The sequence below is a fragment of the Uranotaenia lowii genome, chromosome 3 (genome assembly GCF_029784155.1).
Source record: "Uranotaenia lowii strain MFRU-FL chromosome 3, ASM2978415v1, whole genome shotgun sequence".
NCBI lineage: Eukaryota > Metazoa > Arthropoda > Insecta > Diptera > Culicidae > Uranotaenia > Uranotaenia lowii.
The window spans coordinates 366,203,394-366,230,449 of record NC_073693.1 but is presented as its reverse complement, the minus strand read 5'-3'; the positions used below and the strand labels follow the sequence as shown (position 1 = coordinate 366,230,449).

The 27,056-nt window shown below is 37.6% G+C and overlaps 1 protein-coding gene across 1 annotated transcript in view; it reads right to left on the bottom strand.

Moving 5' to 3' along the window:
- LOC129750911 (basic-leucine zipper transcription factor A) overlaps positions 1–27,056 on the bottom strand; it is a 100,450-nt gene that overhangs the window by 37,916 nt on the left and 35,478 nt on the right. The window contains 3 exon segments of the mRNA XM_055746107.1: positions 2,935–3,028; positions 3,092–3,418; positions 3,420–4,435. Of these exon segments, the coding sequence (XP_055602082.1) occupies positions 2,935–3,028; positions 3,092–3,418; positions 3,420–4,429 (1,431 nt within the window). The 5' untranslated portion in view covers positions 4,430–4,435.

Here is a 27,056-nt window from a genome sequence, read left to right as displayed (position 1 = left end):
AGTGCCTTCTGATCTCGACACAACAATGCGATAATCCCCCAGAAATAAATATCGGCGGTTGCACTTTGGAATACGTCAGATCCCTGAGGTTACTCGGCATGTACCTCACACGAAATCTGTCGTGGTCGTGTCATATTAGAGAGGTACAAAAACGTACGGCTCCGTATCTTAACTTTCTACGAAGCATATCGGGCCAGTCATGGGGAGCACATCCAGCAGCAATGTTAGCTATTTTCAAGTCATGTGTGAGATCAATATTGGAATACGGTTCCATATTTATGACGGAGTTAACACAAAAAGAAGCCATCGTTTTGGATAGACTACAATGGGCAGGAATTCGAATCTGTTTGGGCTCCACAAAAACCACCCACACAGGTTCACTCGAAGTGATGGCTGGTATTATTCCGCTGCAACAAAGAAGAGAACTTGCTGTCATGCGTTTTGTAAATAAAAGAGCGTCACTTTCTTCTTGGCATGGTCAATACTCCAGACCGATCTTGGAAGGTGGCTTAGTGGCTACGGGAATACACCGCGCCATAAGAATGCTTAACGAATTTATTCCACTTGAACAGCCTCTAAATAATCTCCCATGCTACATGGTCAACCGTGAAGTTGTAAGAACAATAATATCCATTGATCTCACTGTTAAACGGTTATGTTCAGAACACCAGAACTCATCGGCAGCTGATTTGGTTTCAAACTATCTCTTGGAAGTGTATGCCAACGCGAAAATCTTGGCAACTGACGGGTCGAAAGATATACACGGCACAGGTTATGCTGTGGTAAATAGTTTTGGAGCGCCTGCAGAAGGGATCAAACTCGACAGTAAAGCATCAGTTTATATGGCAGAGCTTCTAGCAATCAGGCATGCTGCGAAAATGATCGTAAGCCTTCCTGTTGCTCAGTATATTATTCTAACCGATAGTTTGAGTTGTCTCACGAGCCTTCAAAAAATCAACATCAATCAAAAATATCCCGTTGCTTGGTACGATATAAAAGCTTCCATTCTTGAAGGACAAAGAATGGGGCACGAGATCCATCTGATATGGGTTCCGTCTCACAGAGGTATTCCAATGAACGAGTTGGCAGATCAAGAGGCGAAAAGTGCGTGAATCAATGGTGGTACAGCAGATTATATTTTAACATCATTCGACATCCAGTTTCCGATTCGGCGTACAACAGTGCACAAATGGCAAGCAAAGTGGAATGCAGGAACTAAAGGACGTTTCTGTCACAGCATCATCTCTAACGTTTCGCTCCAACCATGGTTTAGTAGCTTGGATCTCAACCGCAGACAAATTGTAATCCTTTCCAAATTAATATCAAATCATTCACGGCTCCCTGCTCATCTGACTAGAAATGGTATCCTATTGGACGCGACGTGCAGTTGTGGCGAATCCATCGCAGATCCTGATCACATTATCTTCGCATGCAGCAGATTTGAAAATCTTCGTAGACCTATTTGGCGAATTTTAATGAAAAAAGGAATTCCACCCGATATTCATTTGATACTAAAAAAGAAAGACATTGAATTATATAAAACGATAGCTAATTTTGTAATTGAATGTAAAATAGACATGTAAGTAGAAGAGTAATTAACACTTGGCCGGTTATGTTATAGAGGTAAAGCCAATAAAAAAATTAAAAAAAAAAAAAAAAAAAAAACAACACTCGGCCGGTTATGTAATTAGAGGTAAAGCCAATAAATAGTTAAGGGAAAAAAAGAATCTCTCGATGTATTGTTAAGTTCTAACTTCAAAAAAGACTGTTCAATAACATCTAGTTAAACGTTGCCCCAACATTGATTCTACATTCTACAAAAGCTGCCTTTTCTGAGGGCTCCTTGACTTCATGACGAAATTGCAGTAGTCGAGAGAGCAACAAAGATGTTGAAATTGAGCCATCAACAGTTTGGAGATCTTAAATGAACAGTTGTTCAATAATAATGAGACGCTTGTATTGGAAGCTTAGCGTTTTCTATAAAAAAAATCCTTAAAGAATTTACGAGTCATCCACGTATTTTGGACGCTTTTCTTCGTTGATTATCATTAACAGAAGCTTAACAAACCATCAGCGTTACTGAATGGCCTGAACGTCCCCCTTTCAGTATAGCTATTTCTTCCTGGCGCCGATAGTTTATGTAACGACTTTTCAAGTAAAGTCCACTTTCGTCTGCATTTAAAATCTGACCTGCGGACATTATTTTTCTGCAATGCTTTCGTTTAAAAAACCATTTAGGTCATACTATTTTTTCACACTCAGTAATAGTAAAATGATAGTTTTCGTGGGATAAATTTTTGACTCGATAATCTGTCGGATTCCGACCTGTATGGTGTGGAAGGTACAAATCTGCACTTTTCCGAGTTTTAATATCGACTAGAGTGTTTTTGTTTTTGAAACTTCTAATACACTGCAGAGAAATATAAATCCAGCTAGAGTAGAGGTAATCATTCTTGCATCCTGATAACTTTTCCGGTGCTTTTTCTCAAAGTTCTACAATGCAATAAGTACTTAATTAATTTGTTCATAACGCTTTTTTTTCAGCACAACCGGAAAAATTACCAGGGTGCAAGAATGATTATCTCTAGATGGATTATTACTTCTATGCAGTGACTAAACGAAACTAGTTATCATACAAATTATGTTCAAATATCCACGATTCTGGTACAAAATAAAAATTACCTAGGGCAGAATATTCATCCGATTTGCGCTTGGCGGCGAACGTATAAATGATTATTCAACAGCTTGATACAGTTTAATTATTCACTCGTTTGACTATATACTGTATGCGCTTTTTTAATAACTTTTAAAGATCTTGCTTAAATAAATACTTGGTTTAAAATTTTTATGTCGTACCTAGTTTTTTCAACCATACAATTCATCTTAAACTGAACGTTTATAATTATTTCTCAAGAAAATAAAATAAATACTCACGTTAAACGTCTGCCATTGGTTGATCAAGAACTGATAGCAGGGTTTGCAAGCTTGCACCATGCCTTTCGGGTCAATCGGCCTAGATCGCGCAGGTCTAAAATGGAAAGAACCAACAATTAGCAGGTTGTTCATTTCTTAGAAAAAAAACCATTATTACCTGGCATGCGTTTCGTCGAAGATCGGAAAGTAAGGCTTCTCTTGGTCCTTGGCGTCCTTTGGCCGCACGGTGGCAATTTCCACCAGACTCCCCCGCCGCTGCTCGTCCCCGCAAACGTAGCATACCTCGGTCACTGAGTTCTTGTCCGGCATCGATAGGTCCAGTATGTCGGTTCCGGTCCCGGGCACCACAGATCCACCCATGACGGAATTTCGCAAATCGAGAGCCCCATCCTCCTCCATCGTCCGATGGTGCGAAGACGACGAGGTGGACGAGGACGATTTGTTGTCGACGTTTGTGGCCCCAGGGTTGTTGGCAGTTGCGGGCAGCATAGTTGCCAATTTTCAGTTTGTGATGCGCGAACGAGGACATCTTCATGCCATCGAATCGACTGGTTAGCACGGGAGAGGCGGTGGCCGATTGGACCGTCCCTGAGGTAGGTGGCGCAATCGCATTCGGTGTAGCCACAGGAGACGGATTTTCCCGTGACATAGGCCTCGGTGTGGTACTTTTTTCGTTTCTACTGGAAGGCCTCGATCCCTGTTGGCTGTAACTGCCACTGTTGTTGATGTGGTTTTCGATGTACCGTTTGGTCGGATGGTATGGTTCGGTTTTGCCCTGCGGGGATTCGTTCCGCGAGTTGGACCTTATTGGACTATCATTTCTAGTTACTTGATAATGTTGCTGCTGGGCAGCGGCACCTGGATGATCTTGTTGTGATCGTGACCTTGCTATGCTATTGGGACTTTCTATCCTACCATAAGAACTCATTTGTTGCGACTGGGGCGTACCGGATGTGGGTGGTACCTGTTCCGGATTCAATCCGAGAACCTGTGCGGCGTATTCGCCTTGGGTGGACATTTCCGCACCGATGTAGTTTTTACCATCCATGCGTTTCAGCCAGTACAATCTCTGCGAAACGGGCTTCCCTTCCTGCTCGTGGTAATCCCATTGGCGGGCGAAGGTCGTGAAGCAAAGATTGCAGGCCCGTACCCCTACCTGGGCCGGTGTCCACGGAGTAACTCCGGTCGGTGGAGTGTGTGATTCCAGGAGCGGAAAGTACGGTTCATTGGGACGCTCCGGATTGGGCCGCACCCGCAGATAGAACTGATCCAGGGCTCCCCGGGCTCCACAGACGTAGCAAATGTTGGACGACATCTGATCTTCGCCAATGGACTGATGCTGCTGATGCTGGGGTACTGATTGGTGTTGTTGTTGCTGATGATGCTGCTGCTGGGATTGATGCTGATGTTGTTGATTGGCTGGCGGGGGCTCCGGGTGCGATGCCAAGGAGCCCCCACGCAATTCGTTCTTGATGTAGGCTTTCGCCTTTTCCATAATAATCTGCGGAATAGGGAGAGAACAGAAATTGATGTTAAGTTTCAGTATAGATCTCATTGAGGCCGGAACAAATTTTTCTTCTTCTTCTTCTTTTGTCAATTGGAATTGAAACATCACGAGGGGGGTGGATAAATAAAAAATAATCCTAAATAAATTGGGACAAATTTGATAAAAATTTGCGTGAAATAAATTAATATATACAGTCTACATTTACATCTATTTCTCTCTTTAGAATTTTTTGAAAAATTTCGAAGTGAGGGGGCGGGGGGGGGGGGGGTTGGTTGTTACGACAAAAAAAATTGATATTCATTCCGGCCTCATTGTTAACGGACTTCATCTATAAGTTAAAACTGCCGAAAAGTTTATACACTAGCTTCGAATGAAGTGGGATCAATATTCAGACAGCGAACGCAAAAATTTTCCTCCCTCTCCTACCATCTATATTTCTGGAAACCCCTGAGAGGAGAATACACAAAAATTGAAGCATTTTATGCAAAATTCGATAAGTTTGTAGAATATTCAAACAAAAAGCAAAAAACAGAATGTAGAAGATCACGAACGTCACAAACGTGGTAAAGTGTCTATAATTAGAAAAAAAAGAATGTACAAGATTGAATTTTTCACCTTTCGCAAAACTGGATTCTTCGAATTTGTTCAATGCTGATTTTATGAAGCATTGAAGATCATAACCACAATGGATGAAGAATGACTGAACGTTATTTTAGTTTCAATTCTAAGAATTAGATGCACTTAAAGAGGTGATACGGTCAAAATTTGGTCAATATCAACTTGACGTATTTCTTTCAATCTTGTATTTAAAAAACCTCATTTTGAAGGTGTGTGTGTGTGTAGAATGTTGCTCCTATTTTGATTTTGGAATTCACTCTTCAGTTGTCAAAATGCCGTCCAAGGAAGAAGAGCAGCGTATCAAAATTTTGCTCGCGCATTGCGAAAATCCGACCTACTCGCACGCAAAGCTGGCAAAATCGCTAAAAGTTGCCAAATCAACCGTTACAAATGTACTTAAAGTGTTTGGGAAACGTTTGTCCACAGCTAGGAAGTCTGGATCGGGAGGAAATCGAAAACCGGAACCGCTGAGACGACAAAGAGAGTTACCGGTAGTTTCAAGTGAAACCCTAACCTCTCTCTCCGAGATGCCACAAATAAGCTGGGTTCTACAACCGTGCATCGAGCCAAAAAACGAGCCGGACTATCGACTTACAAGAAGGTAGTGACTCCAAATCGCGATGATAAACAAAATACGACGGCCAAAGCGCGATCCCGGAGGCTGTACACGACGATGATGACGAAGTTTGACTGCGTGGTAATGGACGACGAAACCTACGTCAAAGCCGACTACAAGTAGCTTCCGGGACAGGAGTTTTATACGGCAAAAGGAAGGGCAAAGGTAGCAGATATTTTAAAGCACATGAAACTGTCAAAGTTCGCGAAGAAATATCTGGTTTGGCAAGCCATCTATACCTGTGGCTTGAAAATCAGCATTTTCATAGCTTCTGGGACTGTCAACCAAGAAATTTACGTGAAAGCGTGTTTGAATAAACGTCTGCTGCCTATCCTGAAGAAACAAGGTTGTTCCGTACTGTTTTGGCCGGATTTGGCATCTTGCCATTCCGGTGAAAAGGCCATGGAGTGGTACGCCGCCAACAACGTGCAGGTGGTTCCCAAGGACAAGGACCCTCCCAACACGCCAAAGCTCCGCCCAATTGAGAAATACTGGGCTATTGTCAAGCGGAACCTAAAGAAGATCAAAAAAACTGCTAAGGACGAGCAGCAGTTCAAGGCAAACTGGCTTTCTGCGGCGAAGAAGGTGGACAAGGTGGCTGTACAAAATCTGATGGCAGGGGTTAAGCGTAAGGCCCGGCAATTCGGATGTGGAAAAGCGGAAGCCTAACTAAATTTTTTTTTCTGAATTTTATACTAATTAAACTTGAAGAAGAAATTTAATTTTTTCCTATAACATTTTTGCTTGCGAAATATTTATATAAAGACTAGTTTAAAAAATTGAAAATTGATACTAAAAGTATCTTATTATTCGGGTTTTAGTTTCGCATTAATATTTATTCATTTAAAATCAATACTTTCGAATAAAGTGCTAGGTTTTATTTGAAGCTGTAAAAATATATGAGAGATCTTGTGGGCTTCATTTGTAAGAAAAACTTGTTTGGGGTTCAAATCAGATTTATTTTCAACTCTTTTAAACTCGATACATTCAGATTTTAGTTTAAATTTTTGAAGTTTCTTCAATTAATGATGTGAAACAACAAACCAATAAAATACATTACTAGCTGGATTTTCCTGAACTTGAAAATTGAGTTCAAGTTATTTTATCAACAATATATTCTGTTGTGTTGTGAGCCTACTTGGTTGAACGATTCAGCTAAATCAAAGCAATCGAAAGATTCCTTTTGATCGAATCGAAAACGCTCACTGAAGAAGGTTGTAAGTTGCTATCGAAATTCCGGTATATGAACTTTTCATTTACCGTGGTTGAATTAAAAGGAATCTTTCTATTGCTTTGATTCAACAATGTTTTATTGTAAATCCTGTGGAAAAAAATTAAATTTAAATTAAGATTTAAAAAAAAAACGCAACATGAGTTCATTTCTTATTTTAAAATAGTGGTTTTCAACTGTTTTGTATTTTGTTTTGGACCATTTAGAATTTTAATTCCGAATCTGAATTCTGCGTTTTGGACCTGAATGAAAATTCCTGATTTTAAATCAATTTTTGAACCTAAATTCCAAACAAAAATTCGCAAAAATCTTGAACCACTAATGGCATTTTATAACAGATCCTTAATCAGAAATCTCTTATTTGAATTCTGAATCTTTGATTTTTTATATGATTTCATTCTTCAATTATTTATTCGCAATTCAACTAATGAATCTGAATGAAAATTCCGAATGACGATACTCTGATATTTCGATTCTATATCAGCATTATAGATTCAATTCTGCATGAGAATTAAGATTCAAAATTTCAAATCCAAATCTCAAAAATGGTTAGTTATTTTGAACATTTTCTTAAATATTTTGGAATGATGGGTTTCATAAATGGAAAATGAATCTAATTATAGGCAAAATAAGGATTCGAATCAGCATTTCGTCCTTATGATGAACCAAACCAGATTCCACAATCCGATTAGAGGCAACAAATTTTGATTTTTATAAAAAAAAATTGAAACCAGAACATCGCAAACGATTTAAACCTAAGCTCACCAGATATTTTCCGCACTTATCAGGGCAAGGCATATCCGAGCTATTTTATCTAAAAACCTTGCAAAATCCGGGCATTCGATTTCAAAGTTTGCAAACAACCCTAAATCTGGACAATACCCTGGAAAATTTGGGAATCAGGCAACCTTAATGAGTCTAATCTTATTGAAATTCGATATTAAAGACTATGGACTGTACCCTAAATTTATGCCCCAACTTCTTTTGTGAATAACTTTTCATAGCGTTTTCAGAGCACAGTCTTTAAATGTCTATCAACAAGAGAGATTTTTTTTTTAAAACAGTAATAGAATTGTGGACCTGGGATAAGATTTCGAAGTTTTGGCCTTAGTTCTGAGTGGAGATTGTTACTCTTGGTTCACTTTAATAGTTCATTAAAATTTAATTAGGAATTTAAAATTTTGAGTTAAGAGAAGAAGATTTTGCTTGACGTTTTTTGGACCCTCATGGGGGAAATTTTTCATACAAAATTAAAACTCGTGGCGCTAATTCAAAACTGAATAACAAAATTTTTATTGCTTTTTCTGGCAGCAAAAACAACCAAAAAAGCTATGGGAGGTGTAAAAATTTAAGAATTTGAAATTTCCGTACAAAGCTAGCAGCAGTCTAATGTATATGATCGTTTTACAAAATTCGATAATAAAATTTCTAAAATTGTCCATTGCCACCCTAATGAAGATACATAATATATTTTATTGATATATTTTTGTGTTTGTAGGATTTCGTTTTGTTTTTCGCCTTTGTTTTATTTGTTCAATTTTTTATTCTGTATTTAATTTTGTTTTTATGGTTGCTCTGGTTGTTTTTTAATTGTGTTTAGTTATATTTTGTTACATTTTTTTTATAATTTCGCTGATTATTTTATGTAGTTTTTTTTGTATTTTAATTGTGTTTTTTGTTATTCCTTTAATTTATGTGTTGTGGTAAAATTTATTTTGTTAGTTCCGGATTTTGTTAAGGTTAATTATTTTCTGCATATTTCATTAACCGTTTTAACTTAATTTGCTCTTCAATGAATTTAATTATTTATTATTAATGAGTTTTAAAATTTATGTATTTGTTCAATAAAATGTTTTCTATTGGTTTAGAGTTTAGATTATATTTTCTACGGGCTATCTTGTTTTACATAATTTGGTCATTGAATACATTTTGTCCGAAAAAAGCTAACGATTCTTTTAGCGTTTTCAAAATATTAATTCCATTCGATTATTATTTCACAGAAGGAGAGTGAGAAAGATCTCATTAATCTAGAAATATATAGTGATTTTATAGCACTACACAACAAGTTGATCGTCAAATGATAACAGCAAACGGTAGTAGATCAGCAAGTCTCTTTGCCTCTTTCTCTCTCCCTTTTTCTCTCATTGACGAAAAAAACAAAAACAACACTGTATAAAACCAACTTGTGATCATCCGTTACAATCTATGCGCTATGTTTACATTTTTGTGTCTGACGGCGACGACTTTGGCTGGCTCCTCCAATTCCGAAAGGGCAGAAGATCAACGGAGGCTATCGGTTGGGGTTATCAGGAGGGGCTTTTGCAGAGTTCCATCTCCATCATTCATCATCATGTCTTTGCTGCTGCGCTAACTAAATACTCTTCACATCATTCTCCTCGTGCTTTTTTTCCGTAGCCTTACTCGTCTTTTCCAAATAAATAATAATAAAAATAATCACGCGAACGATTTTCCTGCCACATTCTCCGGTCCTTCTGTCTGTACACAGACACACGTTCGTCGTAGCTTGATACATCATCCTATGATGGTTTATAAATTTTTCATCACTTTTCATGGCCTTCATTAAAGTGAAGGTACGAAAGTTTTACCGGTGTTGCGGTTCCGATACGTCGCGGATTATTTTTGTTGGACAAAACAGGTTCGCGAAATTAAAATGTGCTATCAAAAATGTAACGTTAAACACTGACATAAATCTGTCTTATTGAGCTTTCACCTGAATAGTTCTTTCGCGAAATCCATACAAGTGGTAAAAATCAATTGAAGTAAATTCAAAACCACAGTTTTTTGAAAGTAAAATATTTGAAAATTTATGTAAAAAGAAAAATAAAACTTTTAGGAAACAGATTTAAGGAGAATTGATAAACTTGAAACATGAAAATTTTTGACACGTAATTTTTGGTGCACACCGGTGTTGGTGGCACTCATCTCAACGCTTAAAATCGGCGGTGGAAAGCCGAGCAGCTATAAAAGTAATGGCCATTTTTTGTTATTGTTTTCGAATTATTCAAAAGTTTGACTTTTCAACCCGGCTGCCGCTGCTGCTGCTGGATGGATGCCTTTTACCGTTTTGCTGATGCTTTCGGTCTAGCGATGATAATAAAATCCTCCAAACGAATACAGTCAGCGGACGCAAATCAAGAAGACCACGAGCGTGGAACAACTTTTCGACCCAACATTTGAGAGGATGATTTTGTTTTTTAAATGGTGACACTAAACTAATAGCGATTGTTTATTTACCAAAGCATCAATGGTCTTCCATTTTTGCAATTTTTTTCCAGAGATAGTGGCATTCCGTAACAACTCAAATTTTGTAGTTGAGATAAGCGGATTTTCCAAATTGTTTTCCCCATAATCGATAATCGGGCTCGTAATCTCATTACTCAAAATCGATTGAATTTCATCATCCCGCGTCGGAGTGATTGCCGCCCTGCTTCTAAGTGCCAAAGTAAACAACGAAAAGGAACCACACCACACCAAATTCAGAATAAACACGACTTGCGGCATAATTGCCGGCGGGAACCAGTTTCTCCATGTGTGGCGGCGGTAATTTCCGGCTTGATGATGCTCACGAGCTCCCCGAAATTGGCGATAAGCGCTGTGCTCCCACTAAAACCTTCCGAAAGAGCTGCTGCTGCCAAACAGAGACAGGCACAGAGGGTATCATGTATAAGCGAGAAGAGCATAGGCATAGGCAGGCACGCAAACCAACCGCGCCGCCGACAAGCTTGCAAATGAGATAAGCAAGCATCGTTTGTTAAGAGTTCTCATTGAAGGAAAAAAAAAAAAAAGAAATAAGAAAGCTTTTCGACCGCCTTTCCCCATTCCATTTTGTTGCCATTTTTACTGGACCGCTACCTTATCAAACGATATGGCTAAGAATCGTCGTAACGAATCGTATCAACAGCAGGGTGGCTGAATTTGATGAAAGCAGGTAATTCTGTCAAAAAATAATTTTTGAGCAGTCAGTCAACATAGGAACTTGTTTTGAACAAATTTCGAGTAGGGTTACAAATTAATATTAAACAATTTACTTTCTCCCTCATCCCCTTCTAATTAATGTAAGGAGGGTCTCGAACTATCATAGAAAAAAATTCGTACCAAAGTAACGCAACATGCCACTTTCTTTTCATGTACATTCCTATTGCAAATTAGGTGCAATTTTCTCGATTAATTCTCGAGTTATTTTCAAAATTGTATGGATGACTCCTTCTCCCCTTCGAATATCTCCACTGAAAGAAGGGAGGTGTCTCTAACCGTTGGAGTAACATTACTTGTATACAAATACAATCCTATGCCGCTTCTAGTTCAATTTTTTCAATCATTTCTTAAGTTATCTGAAAAATTGTATGGGAGCCCCATTTCCCTCTTTCTACTCCTACTGGAAGGAGGAATAATCAGAGATTCGGACTGCCGGTCAGTAGATCAGAAGATGACATATCTTGTCTTGTTGAGCGAAATGCAGCCTATGGATATTAGACTGGCCCAAATTTGTATGGGATGATTTTTACAACATTTTTTTCAACGCGGCACCCCCAAGATTGGTGCATTTAGGTGAAAAAATGACTTTCTGAAAGTTTCAGGTCATTTGGAAGAAGCACGAGCTGGCGCAAAGGACTTGAAATTTGTATGGAGATTTTCGGCAAAATGTATGAAAAATCGACATACTTTCACTCTTTATGTTCTAAAATATGTTTCCAGTATGCTAGAAAGCTCAGAATTTCAGGAATTGTAGTTCAAAGAATGACAAACAGAAACAAGTTTGTTATGTTCACAAGATATCAATGAAATGCGAAAAAAATCACAAATTTAATCGCGGATAACTCTTCACAGTCAACTCGTATCGCTTCACAATCTTCTACAAACTTGTTTGTCATTCTTTGAACTTTTTTATTTACATAGTATTCCGTCTCACGACATAACTTGACGAACATAATTCCTAAAATTCACTCGGTTCATAGCAACCGTTCTCCAATTTCTCGGGCACCCCACGTTCGCCAGATCACGCTCCACTTGGTCTAACCACCTTGCTCGTTGCGCCCCCGCTCGTCTTGTTCCTACCGGATTCGTAGCGAACACCTGTTTTGCAGGACAGTCGTCCGGCATTCTCGCAACATGTCCCGCCCAGCGTATCCGGCCAGCCTTAACCACCTTCTGGATACTGGGTTCGCCGTAGAGTCGCGCGAGCTCGTGGTTCATCCTTCGCCTCCACACTCCGTTCTCCTGTACGCCGCCAAAGATGGTTCTTAACACTCGTCGCTCGAATACTCCGAGTGTACGCAGGTCCTCCTCGAGCAATATCCATGTCTCGTGCCCGTAGAGAACAACCGGTCTAATAAGCGTCATATACAGGTTACACTTCGTGCGAGGGCTAAGTCTTCTCGACCGCAGTTGCTTGTGGAGTCCATAGTAGGCACGACTTCCGCTGATAATTCGCCTCCGGATCTCACGGCTGGTGTCATTGTCTGCGGTCACCAGTGAGCCGAGATAGACAAAGTCTTCGACTATCTCCAGCTCGTCGCCGTCGATCGTGACCTTGTTATTACTGGACAAGCGGGTTCGGTCGGTCTCGGATCCGCAGGCCAGCATATACTTCGTCTTGGACGTATTAATCATCAACCCAATCCTTCCTGCTTCGCGTTTCAGTTTGCGGTAGATCTCCTCCACCGCCGCAGATGATCTGCCGACTATATCAATGTCATCGGCAAAGCAGATAAGTTGACTGGATCTGTTGAAAATCGTGCCCCGCATTTCGCCCACCGCTCGTCGAGTAACACCTTCTAGCGCCACGTTGAACATCATGCAGGATAGACCATCACCTTGTCGAAGTCCCCTGCGCGATTCGAATGAACTCGACAATTCACCCGAAATCCGCACACAGCACTGCGTTCCATCCATCGTCGCCTTGATCAGTCTGATTAGCTTCCCGGAAAAGCCGTTCTCGTCCATGATTTTCCATAGCTCGTTACGGTCGATCGTGTCGTATGCGGCTTTGAAGTCGATGAATAGATGATGCGTAGGGACTTGGTGTTCACGGCATTTTTGGAGGATTTGCCGTAATGTGAATATCTGGTCCGTCGTAGACCGTCCCTCCATGAAGCCGGCCTGATGACTTCCCACGAATCTGTTTGCTTGTGGCGTGAGGCGGCGGAGTAGGATTCGGGACAACACTTTGTAGGCGGCATTGAGGACAGTGATCGCTCGGTAGTTCTCACAGTCCAATTTGTCGCCCTTCTTGTAGATGGGGCATATTACCCCCTCCTTCCACTCCTCCGGTAGCTGTTCTATGTCCCAGATCCGGACTATCAACCGGTGTAGGCAATCGGCCAACCTGTCCGGGCCCATTTTGATGAGTTCAGCTGCGATGCCATCCTTCCCAGCTGACTTGTTTTTATTCAGCTGGCGAATGGCTTCCTTAACTTCACTCATCGTTGGGAGTGGCTCCTCTTCGTCGTTGGCTACGCCGGCGATGTACCTTCCCCCACCGTCTTGATCTCCTGCATGTGCGCCGTTCAGGTGTTCATCGAAGTGCTGCTTCCACCTTTTGATCACCTCACGATTGTCCGTCCTTATCCCGGCACATTTCGGCTTGCGGCACGAAGCCTTTGCGGGATGCGTTGAGTTTCTGATAGAACTTTCGTGTTTCTTGGGAACGATGCAGCTGCTCCAGCTCCTCGAGCTCCTCCTCCTCCAGGCGGCGCTTTTTCTCCTGGAAAAGTCGAACTCGCTGCCTCTTCCGCTGTCGGTGATTTTCCACATTTCGACGGGTGCCTCTTTGCACTACTGCCGCCCGCGCGGCATTCTCTTCGTCCATCACCCTCCTACACTCCTCGTCGAACCAGTCGTTCCGTCGAGATCGCTCCACATAACCGATGACGTTCTCCGCAGCACTGTTGATGGCTGTTTTGATGGTATCCCAACAGTCCTCGAGAGGGGCTTCGTCAAGCTCGCCCTCTGCCGGCAGCGCTGCTTCGACCGATTGCGCGTAGTCTGCCGCGACCTCAGGTTGCTTCAGTCGCGCGATATTTAACCGAGGCGGGCGCCGGTTTCGCGTGTTGTTCACTACGGAGAGTTTTGGGCGCATCTTCACCATCACCAGATAATGGTCCGACTCGATGTTAGCGCCCCGACAGGATCTGACGTCGATGATGTCCGAGAAGTGCCGGCTGTCGATCAAAACGTGGTCGATCTGTGATTGAGTTTGGTACGGTGATCTCCAGGTGTACTTGTGTGGGAGGCGGTGCTGAAAAAAGGTACTACGTACGGCCATTCGTTTGGAGGCGGCGAAATCAATGAGTCTGAGGCCGTTTTCGTTGGTCAGCTGGTGCGCGCTGAACCTTCCAATTGTCGGTTTAAATTCCTCCTCCTGGCCGACCTGAGCATTGAAATCCCTGATGACGATCTTGATATCATGTTTTGGGCAACGGTCGTATTCACGCTCCAGCTGCGCGTAAAATTCGTCTTTGTCGTCACCGGTACTTCCGAGGTGAGGGCTGTGCACGTTGATGATGCTGATGTTGAAGAACCGGCCCTTGATTCTCAACCGGCACATTCGTGAGTTGATCGGCCACCACCCGATCACGCGCTTTTGCATCTTTCCCATCACTATAAAAGCTGTTCCAAGCTCGTGTGTGTTGCCGCAGCTCTGGTAGATGGCACGACCATCTGGATACGTTCGTACCGTGGAGCCCTTCCAGCATACCTCCTGCAGCGCTACGATGTCGAATTTGCGGCTCTTCAATTCGTTGGAGAGCACGTGGGTACTGCCCACAAAATTTAGAGATCGGCAGTTCCATGTTCCAAGTTTCCAATCGCTAGTCCCTTTTCGTCGCGTGGGTCTTTGCCGATTTCCATCCGAAATTTGTTGTTCGTTATTCGTTGCTTATGTTTTTTAGTAGTCACAGGCTCGCAAGGCCCGCAGCTAACCCCACTATCTCGCAGGAGGACCGTCGTGATGTTGCTGTTTTGGGTCCCGAACACCACCAGGACGTTGTTGCACTCCGCACGCCGCCCCTAACATGGAGAACAGACGCGTACGAAGCCCCCTAACTCATTCTGCATGCGACCAAAGCATCCACCGGGGTTGGGTACCCGATCTCCGCTAAGGTTGCTCGCACCCCAGCTAGTACCACGGGGAGGTAGAGAATCGGAGTTGCAGACAAGAGGTGATATGACCACTACCCGAAGGTTGGGTGTATGGGGTCTCGAGTTGCACATTGTCTACTTCACTAGCCCATTCTTTGAACTACAATTCCTGAAATTCTGAGCTTTCTAGCATACTGGAAACATATCGAAAAACACAAGTGAAAGTATGTCGATTTTTCAAACATTTTGCCGAAAATCTCCATACAAATTTCAATTCCTCTGCGCCAGCTCGTGCTTCTTCCAAATGACCTGAAACTTTCAGAAAGTCATTTTTTCACCTAAATGCACCAACCTAGGGGGTGTCGCGTGGAATATAAGGATTTTTTTTGTTGTGGGCCAGTCTAATGGATATCGTTCACATACAAGGTAAACAAAAAGGGGTCCCAGGTTGCTGCCTTGAGGAAAACCAACGGGAGGTATCCAAGATCACTTGTCGATTGATTAATTTGTACATACTGCTTCCTATTCGCAAGGTAGCCAGCGAAGAGAGAATTGGCAATACCTCTGATTCCGTAGGCATCCAATTGGTTCAGTAGTATGGAATGGTCGTTCGTGACAAAGATTTTTTTAAATCTAGGAATAACACACCCATTAACTTGCGATTGTCGAGGGCATTGTGTAGTACATATCAACGATTTTTTTAGTCACTGCTGTTAAGGTACTGGAACCTTCTCGCAAACCAATCATATGGTACACGTACAATAGGTTGTGCTGCTTTAAGAATTGTAATTATTTTTTTATTTCGCCAAACATCGTAGACTACATATATTATATTGATAAACCTAGGAGCTACTATCTTAATATAAACTTACATGTTACAATGTTAAGAGTGTCTGTTGCCGTAAAAAGCATTTTTAGCTGCTCACGGTGTGTTTATAGAAGATGTTTGAAAGAAAAAAATACAGTAGCTCTAATTTTTTCAGAAATGGAAAATTTCGGCTTTTCTGAAAAATTTTTAGGCAAAATTTAAATATTTGGTCGGTGAGTCCCCATACGATTTGTTATTTTGAAGATTTGTAGTCCATATTTAGACATTTTTAACTGTTTTTTTTTTTTTTTTGTTTCGATTATAGTCGTTTTACCATCTTAATGGCATTCGCGACTTGTTTTAACTGTGAAATCATTCCAGTGTAAAGGAATAGAAACTTTTTTCATTAAAAATTTATTTTTTTATTATTATTCAAGTTTTTGAAATTCTGAAACAATAGAGAATGTCAACGCCTGGAAAGATAAGTTATTTGGATTTTCTGAACATTTAATTTAAAATTTTGTTATTTGGAATATCCTTGTTATAATTGGTTTTATCCAAATGTAACATGAATTATCTTGAAGAACTATTTTTGGTGAAAATAAATTTTATGATACATAACTAACAGTCCAACACCATTTGTTTTGTTTTCAACAAAATATAAAAAATCTCTTCTTTTTTTCAAAATTGTTCTTTGAAATATTTCCACAATATTTGCGGGCTCTTCTGCTTATCGATACGCACTTTAGAAAACAAAAATCTTATTTTTTATGATACATTTCGTTTATGGCATTTTTGAATTTTGTTTACCTCTGAAAAGAATTTAATATATCTAAGCAGACAAGTTTTCAATAGAATTAAAAATATAAAATTTAGTTGAAAGTTTATATACTTGCACTGAAAACAGTTCATCGTCTGCTACATAATATCAATTTGAAATTTATCTTACTCATATTGAAGGTGAATAAATTTTCTATCAATAATTTGAAATTCATTATTGCTTAAGAGTTGAAGTACTGTTGATATTTGCGAATTCATGATCAACAAAATGATGAAAAACGATTTTTTTTTCAAGGTAAATTTTAATTTCATCGACAGTTTTAGAACACATGTATGCATTTTTTTGTTTTTTTTTAATCCTTAATATGGTTTATTCAAAACAATGATTTCCATAGTTTTTACCATAATTGGTATAAAATTGTAGAAGTTATGATTGTTTTACTGTAACATTAATGCTTAGTTAAGGTTCTATTTAATAATAAAAAAAGAACTTCAGTGTACAGTAGAATAACTTAAATAAGTAAGGGATGAACAAAATATGATGAATCTTACGCGCTGCAGGCTCGATATCGATCATCAGCAATCCACTTTTGCCAACAGTACTGTTAATTTTTGTAGATTTAAGATCGACAAAAAGATTGTAATGCTTTTTTTTTTTGGAAATATTTCAAATTTATCACAGTTTTAGACTAGATTCATTCATTTGATAAATTAATTTCCAAAAAATATAAAATTAAATTTCAAACAAAGTATTCAAGAGATTGTTTAAATAATATAGTGGGTTGGAAACCGTAGAAGGTATGATTATTTAACCTGTAATGTTAGCTCTTTGAATAAAATGGAAGAATCAAAAAGGCAGGGTTACAAAAAATCGGCTAAAAAATCATGAAAATAAAAAAGTTAAAGGAAAATCCTGGCTTTTAATGATAATTTATCAAAAGACAATAACAAGCCAAATTTAAGCTAGATTGAACTGCTGCAGCGATTTGCAATGAGTCGGAAGTGCGAATGGAATTTTGAGACATTTAACATAGGAGAAAACTGATTTTTCTTCTTAAATCGTTTATAACGTACTTTTAAATATTCATTATCTTATTATTTTTTTCTAAACCTAAATTAAGGCAAACGTTTCTACTCCAGATCGCATCACGATAAGCGTTATCAGAAAGTTATAGCGGTTCCTAGTGTTTACAGATTTTCTTAATCATTGACATTTTTTTAAAAATAGAGTTCCCTCCAGTGTCGCCACAACCAGAAAATCTAAAGATTCAAATGGATTCATATTTTTTCAGATAATCCGTATAATTTCAAATAATTTGACATTCTCAGACTGTTGACAGGATTTGCCACAAAATTTTTAAATTTTAAGATTACAATATACTTTTTAAGCATTTTTAAGGTTTAAACAGCTCTTAACTAGTTTAAATAAAATTTTAAAATTTTTCTAAGTTTTTGATGACATTGTTGAGTTACCTGTTCAATTTAAAAGTATTGAAAATTAAAACTTAAAAAATTAGCACCTCTTTGAAATACAGGGCTAGAAGCGCCCATGCGGTAAAAAAGTAGGGCAAAATAGTTACTTTGAAGTGAAATTAGGGTAAAATTAGTGACCAGATCAAGACGAAAACTAACTAAAAAATGACATTGAAAACTAAAACAAAACGCTTTAAAGACAGTTCTGATAATTGAAAAACGTTTTTTGGAAGGCTCTTGGCCTCACTTGTAGAAAAGCAAAATGTTGGACGAAAGAGGAACATTTTAAATGAGCTCGGATAATTTAAGAATAGCGACCGCAGAATCCTAAAGTTCTATAAAAAAGGTTGGGAGGGAACCAAAAGATCGTACTGTAAAGACTAGCAAAACTAAGCCCGACAAGAACTTTGAGTTTATCCATTTTCTTTGAAAAAACCCCACAAGTTTGAAAATTCATTCTATAGTGTCAAAACCATCAGATTTTTTTCAATGTCACTAAAACAGTTCGAAATAAATTTACAGAAACCAAAATTTTCAACAAAATTGTTATATGTGAGAGATCTACAAATGCAAATAAAAAACCAGCACATGTTTAACGAAAAGTTTAAAGAATTTACTTGAAATTGAGTTAAGATTTACATTTATAGAAATTTCATTTCATTAAAGAGTCATGAAATTAAAAATTTTAAGGTCCTCATGAAAAAGTGACAAAACAATGATAGAGGTTTGAAAAAAGATAAAGGACAAAATGTTGACAGAAGATTGACAATTACTTAAAGAAGCTTAGCGAAAAAATTGACTTAAGATGATAATAACACAAAAAGGCTCAATAATTTTACGAGACTAATCTTCAAGGTAGAATATAATTTTTCAAATTTAAAACTAATTCAAAGAGAATTTACTTACAAAAATAGAACATTTCGTAAGAGATTTACTGCAGACTTTATTGCATGATTCATATATCAATCATTAGAAAGATTTACTAGAAAAAATTTATGTCCAAAAAGGATGGAATTAAAAAAAATATTCATAAATGATTTAACACGACAATTTATTTTAAAAAAAATAACAGATCCAAGAAACACCTCAGAAATATTGTATCCATCCAAGAAACACCTATTGGAATATTGTAGAAAATATATCAGTAAACCTCTAAAAAGGTACTTAAATTACTTATCTACCAATCTTTCAAATGATTCGAAAATGTCTAGAAATAAAGGAACTTAAAAATTAAAATATCTGATATTTTCGATTCAAGAGTCACTTTTCACAAGTTTACCTTCCATTTGATAAAACCAAGAGCATTGAAAGCATGGAATGTTTCCAGCCATGTGATTTAGTTCACTATACAGATTTTCATTGATTTTTTAAGAATAAAGTTGAAAATTTTTTTTAACAAATTCAAGCTTTAGAAGTCATAACACTTCAAATCTTGGTTAAACATGTTGTAATAGTGTCACTTTAGGAAATATTTTTTCTTGACACGAATGCCAAAACTTTGGTAAAATGTCACAAATTAACAAAAAACTAAATATTTTTAGGCGAAAAACTATTTTTGTTTAAATTACAATTGTCATCCATATAATGTTTAAGTGTAAGCGATATATCAAAGCAAAACAAAACAATAATCTTCCTTACTGAATCCGAGCCATTCTCTCAATTTAGGTCGTGTGAATTCCCACAGGACTCGAAAGGAAAGAAAAGAATCCCGCCAAACAAATAATAAACTAATAACCTAATAATAAACTAATGAATACCACTTGTCGTGAAACAATATATGTAATATTTTTAATAATGAGTAGAAAAAGTTTAAAAAAATAAGCTCAGTTGTAAGGAAATTATATACGAAATAGTGACTTTAGGGACCAAATTTCAAAAAAAGTAACTTCTGAGTGACCAGCCTGAAAAAAGTGACTAAGTTACTAAAAAGTGAGCAACTTCTAGCCCTGGAAATAATAAAACATTAAAAATATATTATTTTTTTATGAATTTAAATAGAAAAAATTCAAAAAAAAAAATTTTATGGGGGGTCACGACAAAACATTTTGATTTTTGGTGAAAATAAACCGGAAAAAGCTGTTCTTTCTGCCCAAGCAAAAATTAGCGTTACTGTTTTTTTTTCTTTAAGTCCTTCTACGCCGTGTGCTGTTTAGACATAGTAAAATCTATGTTCTGGTCATTTTTATTATAATTCTGCATTAGACAATTGATTAGACTATTTTTTTCCATAATCAGCTCGACCAGAGGTTAAAATAAACAGATTTCTGGTTCTCAAATGGCGACACGGACAATAACAGTTTAACTGATTTGAAAGATAAGAAGACTGAACAGAACATGCTTATTAATTATGTCGTTTACAAAGAGATTGCAGCAAATTCTCTTTTAACACTTAATATTTATTTGTAAACAGCGTGATTGGTAGCTTGGTTATAGGTTTTGAGACCATCCTAGATTTCCTAAAGCCAATAGAACAAATTGTTTTTGAATGGACTCTAAACGGTTTTTATGAAACATTTGAAAGGGGGACCACACAACGCTACAGTACTCAAGTATGGATCGGACATAAGCTGTGCTCAATGTTTTTACTGTATATCGGTCTCGGAAATTATAACTAAAGCCAAGCATACTATTTGATTTATGAATTACTGTGTTATAGTGATCTGCTGATACAAAGGTAATTTTTAAGTCCAATATAATACCTAGATCTCTTATCTTATTGATTCTCTCCACATGCTCATTTCCTAATGCAACAATTTCATATGATGGATGTTTTTTCCTTGTTAATAGAATATTTGAACATTTTTTCACGTTCAGTTATAGAAGACTTTTACTGCACCATTGGTAAAATAAATTTATTTCATTTTGAAACACCCTGAAATCTTCTTCGTTATTGACTTTCATATAAAGCTTCATATCGTCTGCACGTTTAGCTGATTTAGTAGATAAGTTATGTCATTGACGTATAAGATGAATAATAAGGGACCAAGATGGGAGCCTTGAGGCACAGCAGATGTAACGGAGATGCTTTTCGAAAGTGAACCATTGAATCTAACAATTAGTGTACGGTTTGTCAAATACGACTCAATCCATTTCCACAGTTGTGCACTAAATCCATTTTTATGTAGTTCAGAAATTAACAAAGGGATGGCGATTATATCAAAAGCTTTACTGAAGTCCGTGTATAGAGCCTTCGTGGTCATTCACCCTCTGTGTTGTATACTGTCCTTTAACAAATCCATGATGCCTTTCAGTTATGAGTGTTTTCAATTGATTGCAAAACACGAGTTGGTAGAAGTTTTTCCAGCATTTTACTAAACCTATATGGGGCGGTAGTTGGTGCAATTCGTTTTTTCCTGCTTTGCATATCACTGGCTGTTGACACGGGCTGTTGTAAGGAATTCTGGAAAACCAACTGATTTAATACAGTCATTAAATATGTCTCGAATCAATGGGGCTGAAATATTATGAGGAGTTTTGACAAATTGCGCCAAAATACCATCGGGCTTTTTTATAGAATCCAGATTGTTCATCAAAATAAGAGCTTCTTGGTTGGATGCTGGCTGCAAGTAAATACTATCACGATTAAGAGTGTTGTCTTTGATTCGTATAGGTTTCCATACGTCTAACGACATCCATGGGCAGTAGCCTTTTATTTTTATTTCGACAAATATTGTTTTCGAGTGTCTAGCTTTTAGAGTACTGTGAAATTCGATAATTTTGTTCAACTTCTCCAAGATATTAGAGGCCTGTATGTGCTTAACTTCTACTAGAAACATTTATTGTACTCGAGAAGCCTTCCATGCAAAATTAGGTATAGAGTGAGCGAAATAAGAATAGTACCACTATGTGTTTTGCTTGTTAAAATCTGATTGATTGAAAATCACCGAAATTTTCTTCTACAATTTGTTTTGAATTGTTTAACGGATAAAACAAGCAAAATTCCTTTTCTGGACGTTGCAATTGAGGTTGAGGACCAACAATATGAAAAAAGAGTTCAAAATAAGAATAGTTCCACTTGTGTTTTTTAACAAAAACAAGATTATTTCTAAAAATTTACTGTGTAAAAGTGAATAATAATGCTTCTACGAATTATTTGATTAGATAACTGCATTTTAAGGAGTTTTTTTAGAATTCCAAAGGATTTCAAAATTTTTAAAAGGGGGTTTTAAGAGATGCTCCTCTAGCGTTTAGTAATTTGATATTTGAGCTATAATACTTTATCAAACTGCTTGATTTCTTCATTAACATTCATACATAAGTATGAGTTTGAATCCAAAAAACAGGCGTAAAATTAAAAAAACTAATGTATTTAAATAGTCAAATACTATTTCTTTAGTTTCAAGTCATAGATGGCAGCACTATCTTGCAATCAAACCGAATTGATGCCCATTTTCGAATATCTGCACGGAAAATAATAAAAAGGTAAAATTGACCGAGATAGCAAGGTGAATGCTCGTGAAAGCCAAAAAGGTAACCTTTACCTCTTCGAGGTGAAACTCACCTCACAGCGAGGTAAAATTTACCTGAATCGAGGTTCGAAAAAAAGTACAATTCACCGAGAAAAAAAAAGTGAAACCAAAAAAGGTAAATCTTATCTCGTAGCTTTTTAGCTGAATAAAACAGTATAATTCACCTAGAAAAAAAGGTAAATCTAAATAAGGTAAAACTTACCTCGTAGCGAGGTGAAGTTGACCTGGATTGAGCTAAACAAAACGGTACAATTCATCTTGAAAAAAAGTAACTATTTGCCGAATCCGTTTATTGAGGTTAAGCTGTTTTGTCGTTCAGAAGGGAAGTTTTGCTTCGTACCCAATATGAAATAATCGGAACAGAATGGGAATTGTTTATCTACTTAGATATCATTTAGTTGTGCTGGTTCTCTTCATAATACTTTGCTTTTTTTCAGATCAGCCCAGCTTCGAGGTGTAATCCACGTCATCCTCCAGATATTATTCCGGAAAAGCCGGATCTGACCTGATTAGTCGAACGGAGAAGGGCATGAATGTGTTACGCATTGCAGAAGGATTATGGCCATTATGGCGCGAAAGAACGCGAAGCCGAATTGCCACGAGCCTGGCGAAAAAGGACTTACCTCAATATTTTTTTTAAACACGGTGAAACATGTCAAAAATAAATATAAGGTAAAAGTCCCTATACCTATTTCAAATAAATATAAATTTTTTAACGAATTTTGTTTTTATTTTTATTGAAGAAACCAACCAAACCTTATAAATCAGTGAATGGGAGAACGATATTATTTACTATTTTGCTACGTGAACGCGGAAAGGTAAAATTTACCTTTTTGCTAGGTAAATTGAAAAAAGGTAAAATTTACCTTTTATCTAGGTGAATGAAAAAAGGTAAAATTTACCTCGAAAGAGGGGTGGAAAAAAATCAGCTCGCGAAAAGGTTAATTTTACCTTTTTTTTTATTTTCCGTGTGGGATTAATTCAGGTTTGCAGGTTATTTTGGTCAAGAAATTAGTACTTGGTATCGTGTGACCGCCTTGGAAATTCTAAGATCACAAAAACAAAAAAAAAATGAATTTCATCAAGGTCACTAAAAGTGAATTTCTTGGACCGATAATCAGAATAATTTCGTACTTTCCGATGGATCTTGTTGGACCAGACAACTAGCAGTATTATTGGTATGATTTGAAATTGAATTGAAGCTTGAGATGAGCAGGAATTTCGGTGTTGATATTTTCATGTGCTGGTGATTTTTTTTTTTGGAAATCCAGAAAAGCTTTCTGCAGCGTGAACTCCAACAAAACTGTGTTAGAAAACTACCTCGAAATGATAAATATGGGCCTGAATAAACCTGGAAAATCAATACTGTGACTTAATTTGGTTTTAACTGCAAGATAGTGCTACCATCTATGACTTGAAACTGGAAAAAGTGAGGTTTATTGAAAAAAATCTAAGTTTTTCAATTCCAACCTTTTTTTTCTGATTCAAAATAGACCCAGAATGTTTGTTTCATCATTTCACGTCATTTTAATGAAGAAAGTCAGTGATTTGGTAAAGAATTAGAGCTCAAATATCAAATTCTTTTATTCTAGAAGAGCTTTTTCACGTCCCCAATAACCATATACTTTCAACCATAGTTGAGATCAAGGGTTCCATTCCGATGCTTGGTTTGAACTTCGTGAGCATTCTAGAATGGCTCCTTATACTTCTTAACCATTTGAGCCAAAAAAATTTCAGAAAAATCCAACAGTTCCTGAGTTTTCATGTCAACAATGACGAATTTCCGAGGCGACTGTGCAACATTATTTTTACCATGTCTTTTTGCATCGTGAATATCTCTAACACACGTTAATTAAAAAAATAAGCAAGCTGCTAAATTTTTGCATATTCGAGCTCCGGTAACGTAGCTATCACCGAAAAGATGTGTCCGGATTCTAAATGATCATAGACTTTTGAATTATTTTTTGCAAAAAATCTTCGACCATCGTAAGTTTTTTCACCTGCAATTAATTGAGTATTTTGTTTATTTTGCAGATAAAATAAAATTCTATATTGATATTCATGAAAAAAAAACCTCGACCTTTGAAAGAAATTTTTCAACACATATCTATACAAATATTTGGAAGAAATTTTACAAAAAAAAACACTTGTTCAAATTGACGTATGCGTTGACAAAATCGTTTTCATCCATCCTCCATCCCGAAAAAAAACGTACACACTCTGCTGAGTCATGTATTTCTTTTTTTTTTCTTGCAAACGTCATCGCCACCATGGAAGGGGGCTGCTGCTATTCCAAATCACCTGTTTTTTGCCAACAGCACTCATGTATGTATTATCAACCAAGTCACCCTAACGTTCAGCCACAACAAGTATAAGAAGTAGACAAAGATAGCTTGAATGAAACAAACAAGGTGGAAAAGGTTAATGATCATCACAAGAAGACGGGGTCGGGCGCACGCATCAAAAAGCATAAGAAGCGAAAGAAGGCTCGTCAAAGCAAAGTAGAAAGGCAAAACAGCAGCGAATTTGAAAAGAAAAATGTAAAAAATTCTCACTATTCATAACTGATGCGGCGTGTGGTGCGGAATAAAATGACTCAAGATGGGATTGGGATGGAAACTGGGTATGGAGGGTGGTTGAGTTGCTAAGGGGTTGAAGAGAGGAAGACAGACGGGAATGGATAGGCAGAAAATACAATTAAATTACGAAACATGCGGAACAGTGAACCGAGAGCAGCCACAACAGCAATCCCTAGTAGGTATGTGAAGTAGCTATACGTATTATGGTTGTTGGTTTGTTATTGGCACAGGAAGGTAGGTAGGTAGATGAGAATAACAGAACTGGCGAGGCGACTTTTGCCACAGAATGCGCGATGATGGCCGCATGGCCCGGGTGAAGGTTCATGAACCGATGTTGAAATAACAAATAAAGGCACCGCACGGTGGGCCGAAGTTGTCGAAAACAATAACCAGTAACAGTTATCAAAATTGTTTTTTTAACCGATTAAACATAATTCATATTGGTACAAAATTACTGAAGATTGGCCTTATCGATAAAAAGAACTGACCTTGAAAAAGAAACAACAAAACTAGTTGATACGTTAGGTATTTAAAAATGGACATTGGTGGATGAAACAATCATAACTCATTTTTTGACAATTCTTTTGACCACTGTCCATAATGGTGGTGAGCCGCTTAAGTTGTTGTTTTTGTGAACGTTGGTTGTTATTGCTGTTTTAAATGCTTCTTCAGATGACCCGGCTGGCGTCTGTTGTGATAGTTTTGTTGTTGCGTTTTTCTTTCTGTTTCACAGCCGGATTATGATGGTTCGCGGCATCAGAATTTGTTGGGCGCTGAGATACACCAACCAGAAGTGAATGCTACTCCGGAGGTTTTTTTTTCTATTTTTGTTCGAATTTGGTAGCCAGCTGATTGCCTTCTAAATTTTTGGTAACAAATCTTTTTAAAATGATGCCTTCAGAGCCAAAGGGGTGTAACTGCAAAGATGATAAATTTTGAGTTATCAATGCCAAACGATTCATCATGTTTCAAACAATATTTGGTATTTTTAGCTAATAAGGTGTTTGTGTTCTTCTCAGTCCACCGTCTACAAATTCGGACTCATCGACACTTTAATTCGACTTAAATTTTCAAAATGTTTATTTCAATATCTTATTTAACTGTGTTTCCCTTTTGCTACAAACAAATAAAGATCATCCGTTTTTCACACATTTCCTTTGAAGACTATAATATGATACGAGTTACAGAAAAGTTCTTCAGGGTAGAAGAGAGATAATAATATCAATAAATAAAAGTATTCAAAATAGGAAACTTCATCACCCGATGACCAAGGTTGCCGAAAAAAAATCTGTGTTTTTGAAAAAAATAATTCTGACTTTCTGTGATTTTACCCAAAAATTCTGTGATGGATTTCTGTGATCAGGTATCAGGTATCAGAATAGGGGTAGGCTTAATAGCGGCACGTTATCCAAACATACGGGAAAATTGTGCCTAGCCTTTTTTTATCCAAGATTTCATCATTTACCTGAGAAACCTGAAAAACCTATAAAAGGAAGAAATAAATTCAATCTATTTAAGATGGCATAAAGCCTTTCCACTAGGGATTATTAGCATTAAAGCTCTTTTCTACATTCGGTAAGGAATGATAGAATGTTTTTTAAGTTTAATTTCTTAAACTCAGATTCGCTTAAAGCGTAAGATCCCAGAGTACGAAAACGTAGTCTGGCAAATGAGGGACAGTTACATATAAGATGGAAGGGATCTTCCACATCTGATTCACAACTACCACATACTGGAGATTCAGCACGCTGAATGTTGTGCATGTGATAGTTGAGTTTACAATGACCGGAGAGTGCTCTGATCAAGATGCTGCAATGAAATTTATTTAAAGTTAATAAGTAACTCGATATGATTGGAGATGGTTTTTCTAAAAATAATTTAGTTTGACGACAAGTGTCCAACTCTTCCCAGTATCGTTCATGCTGGTTAGAGGACCAAGTT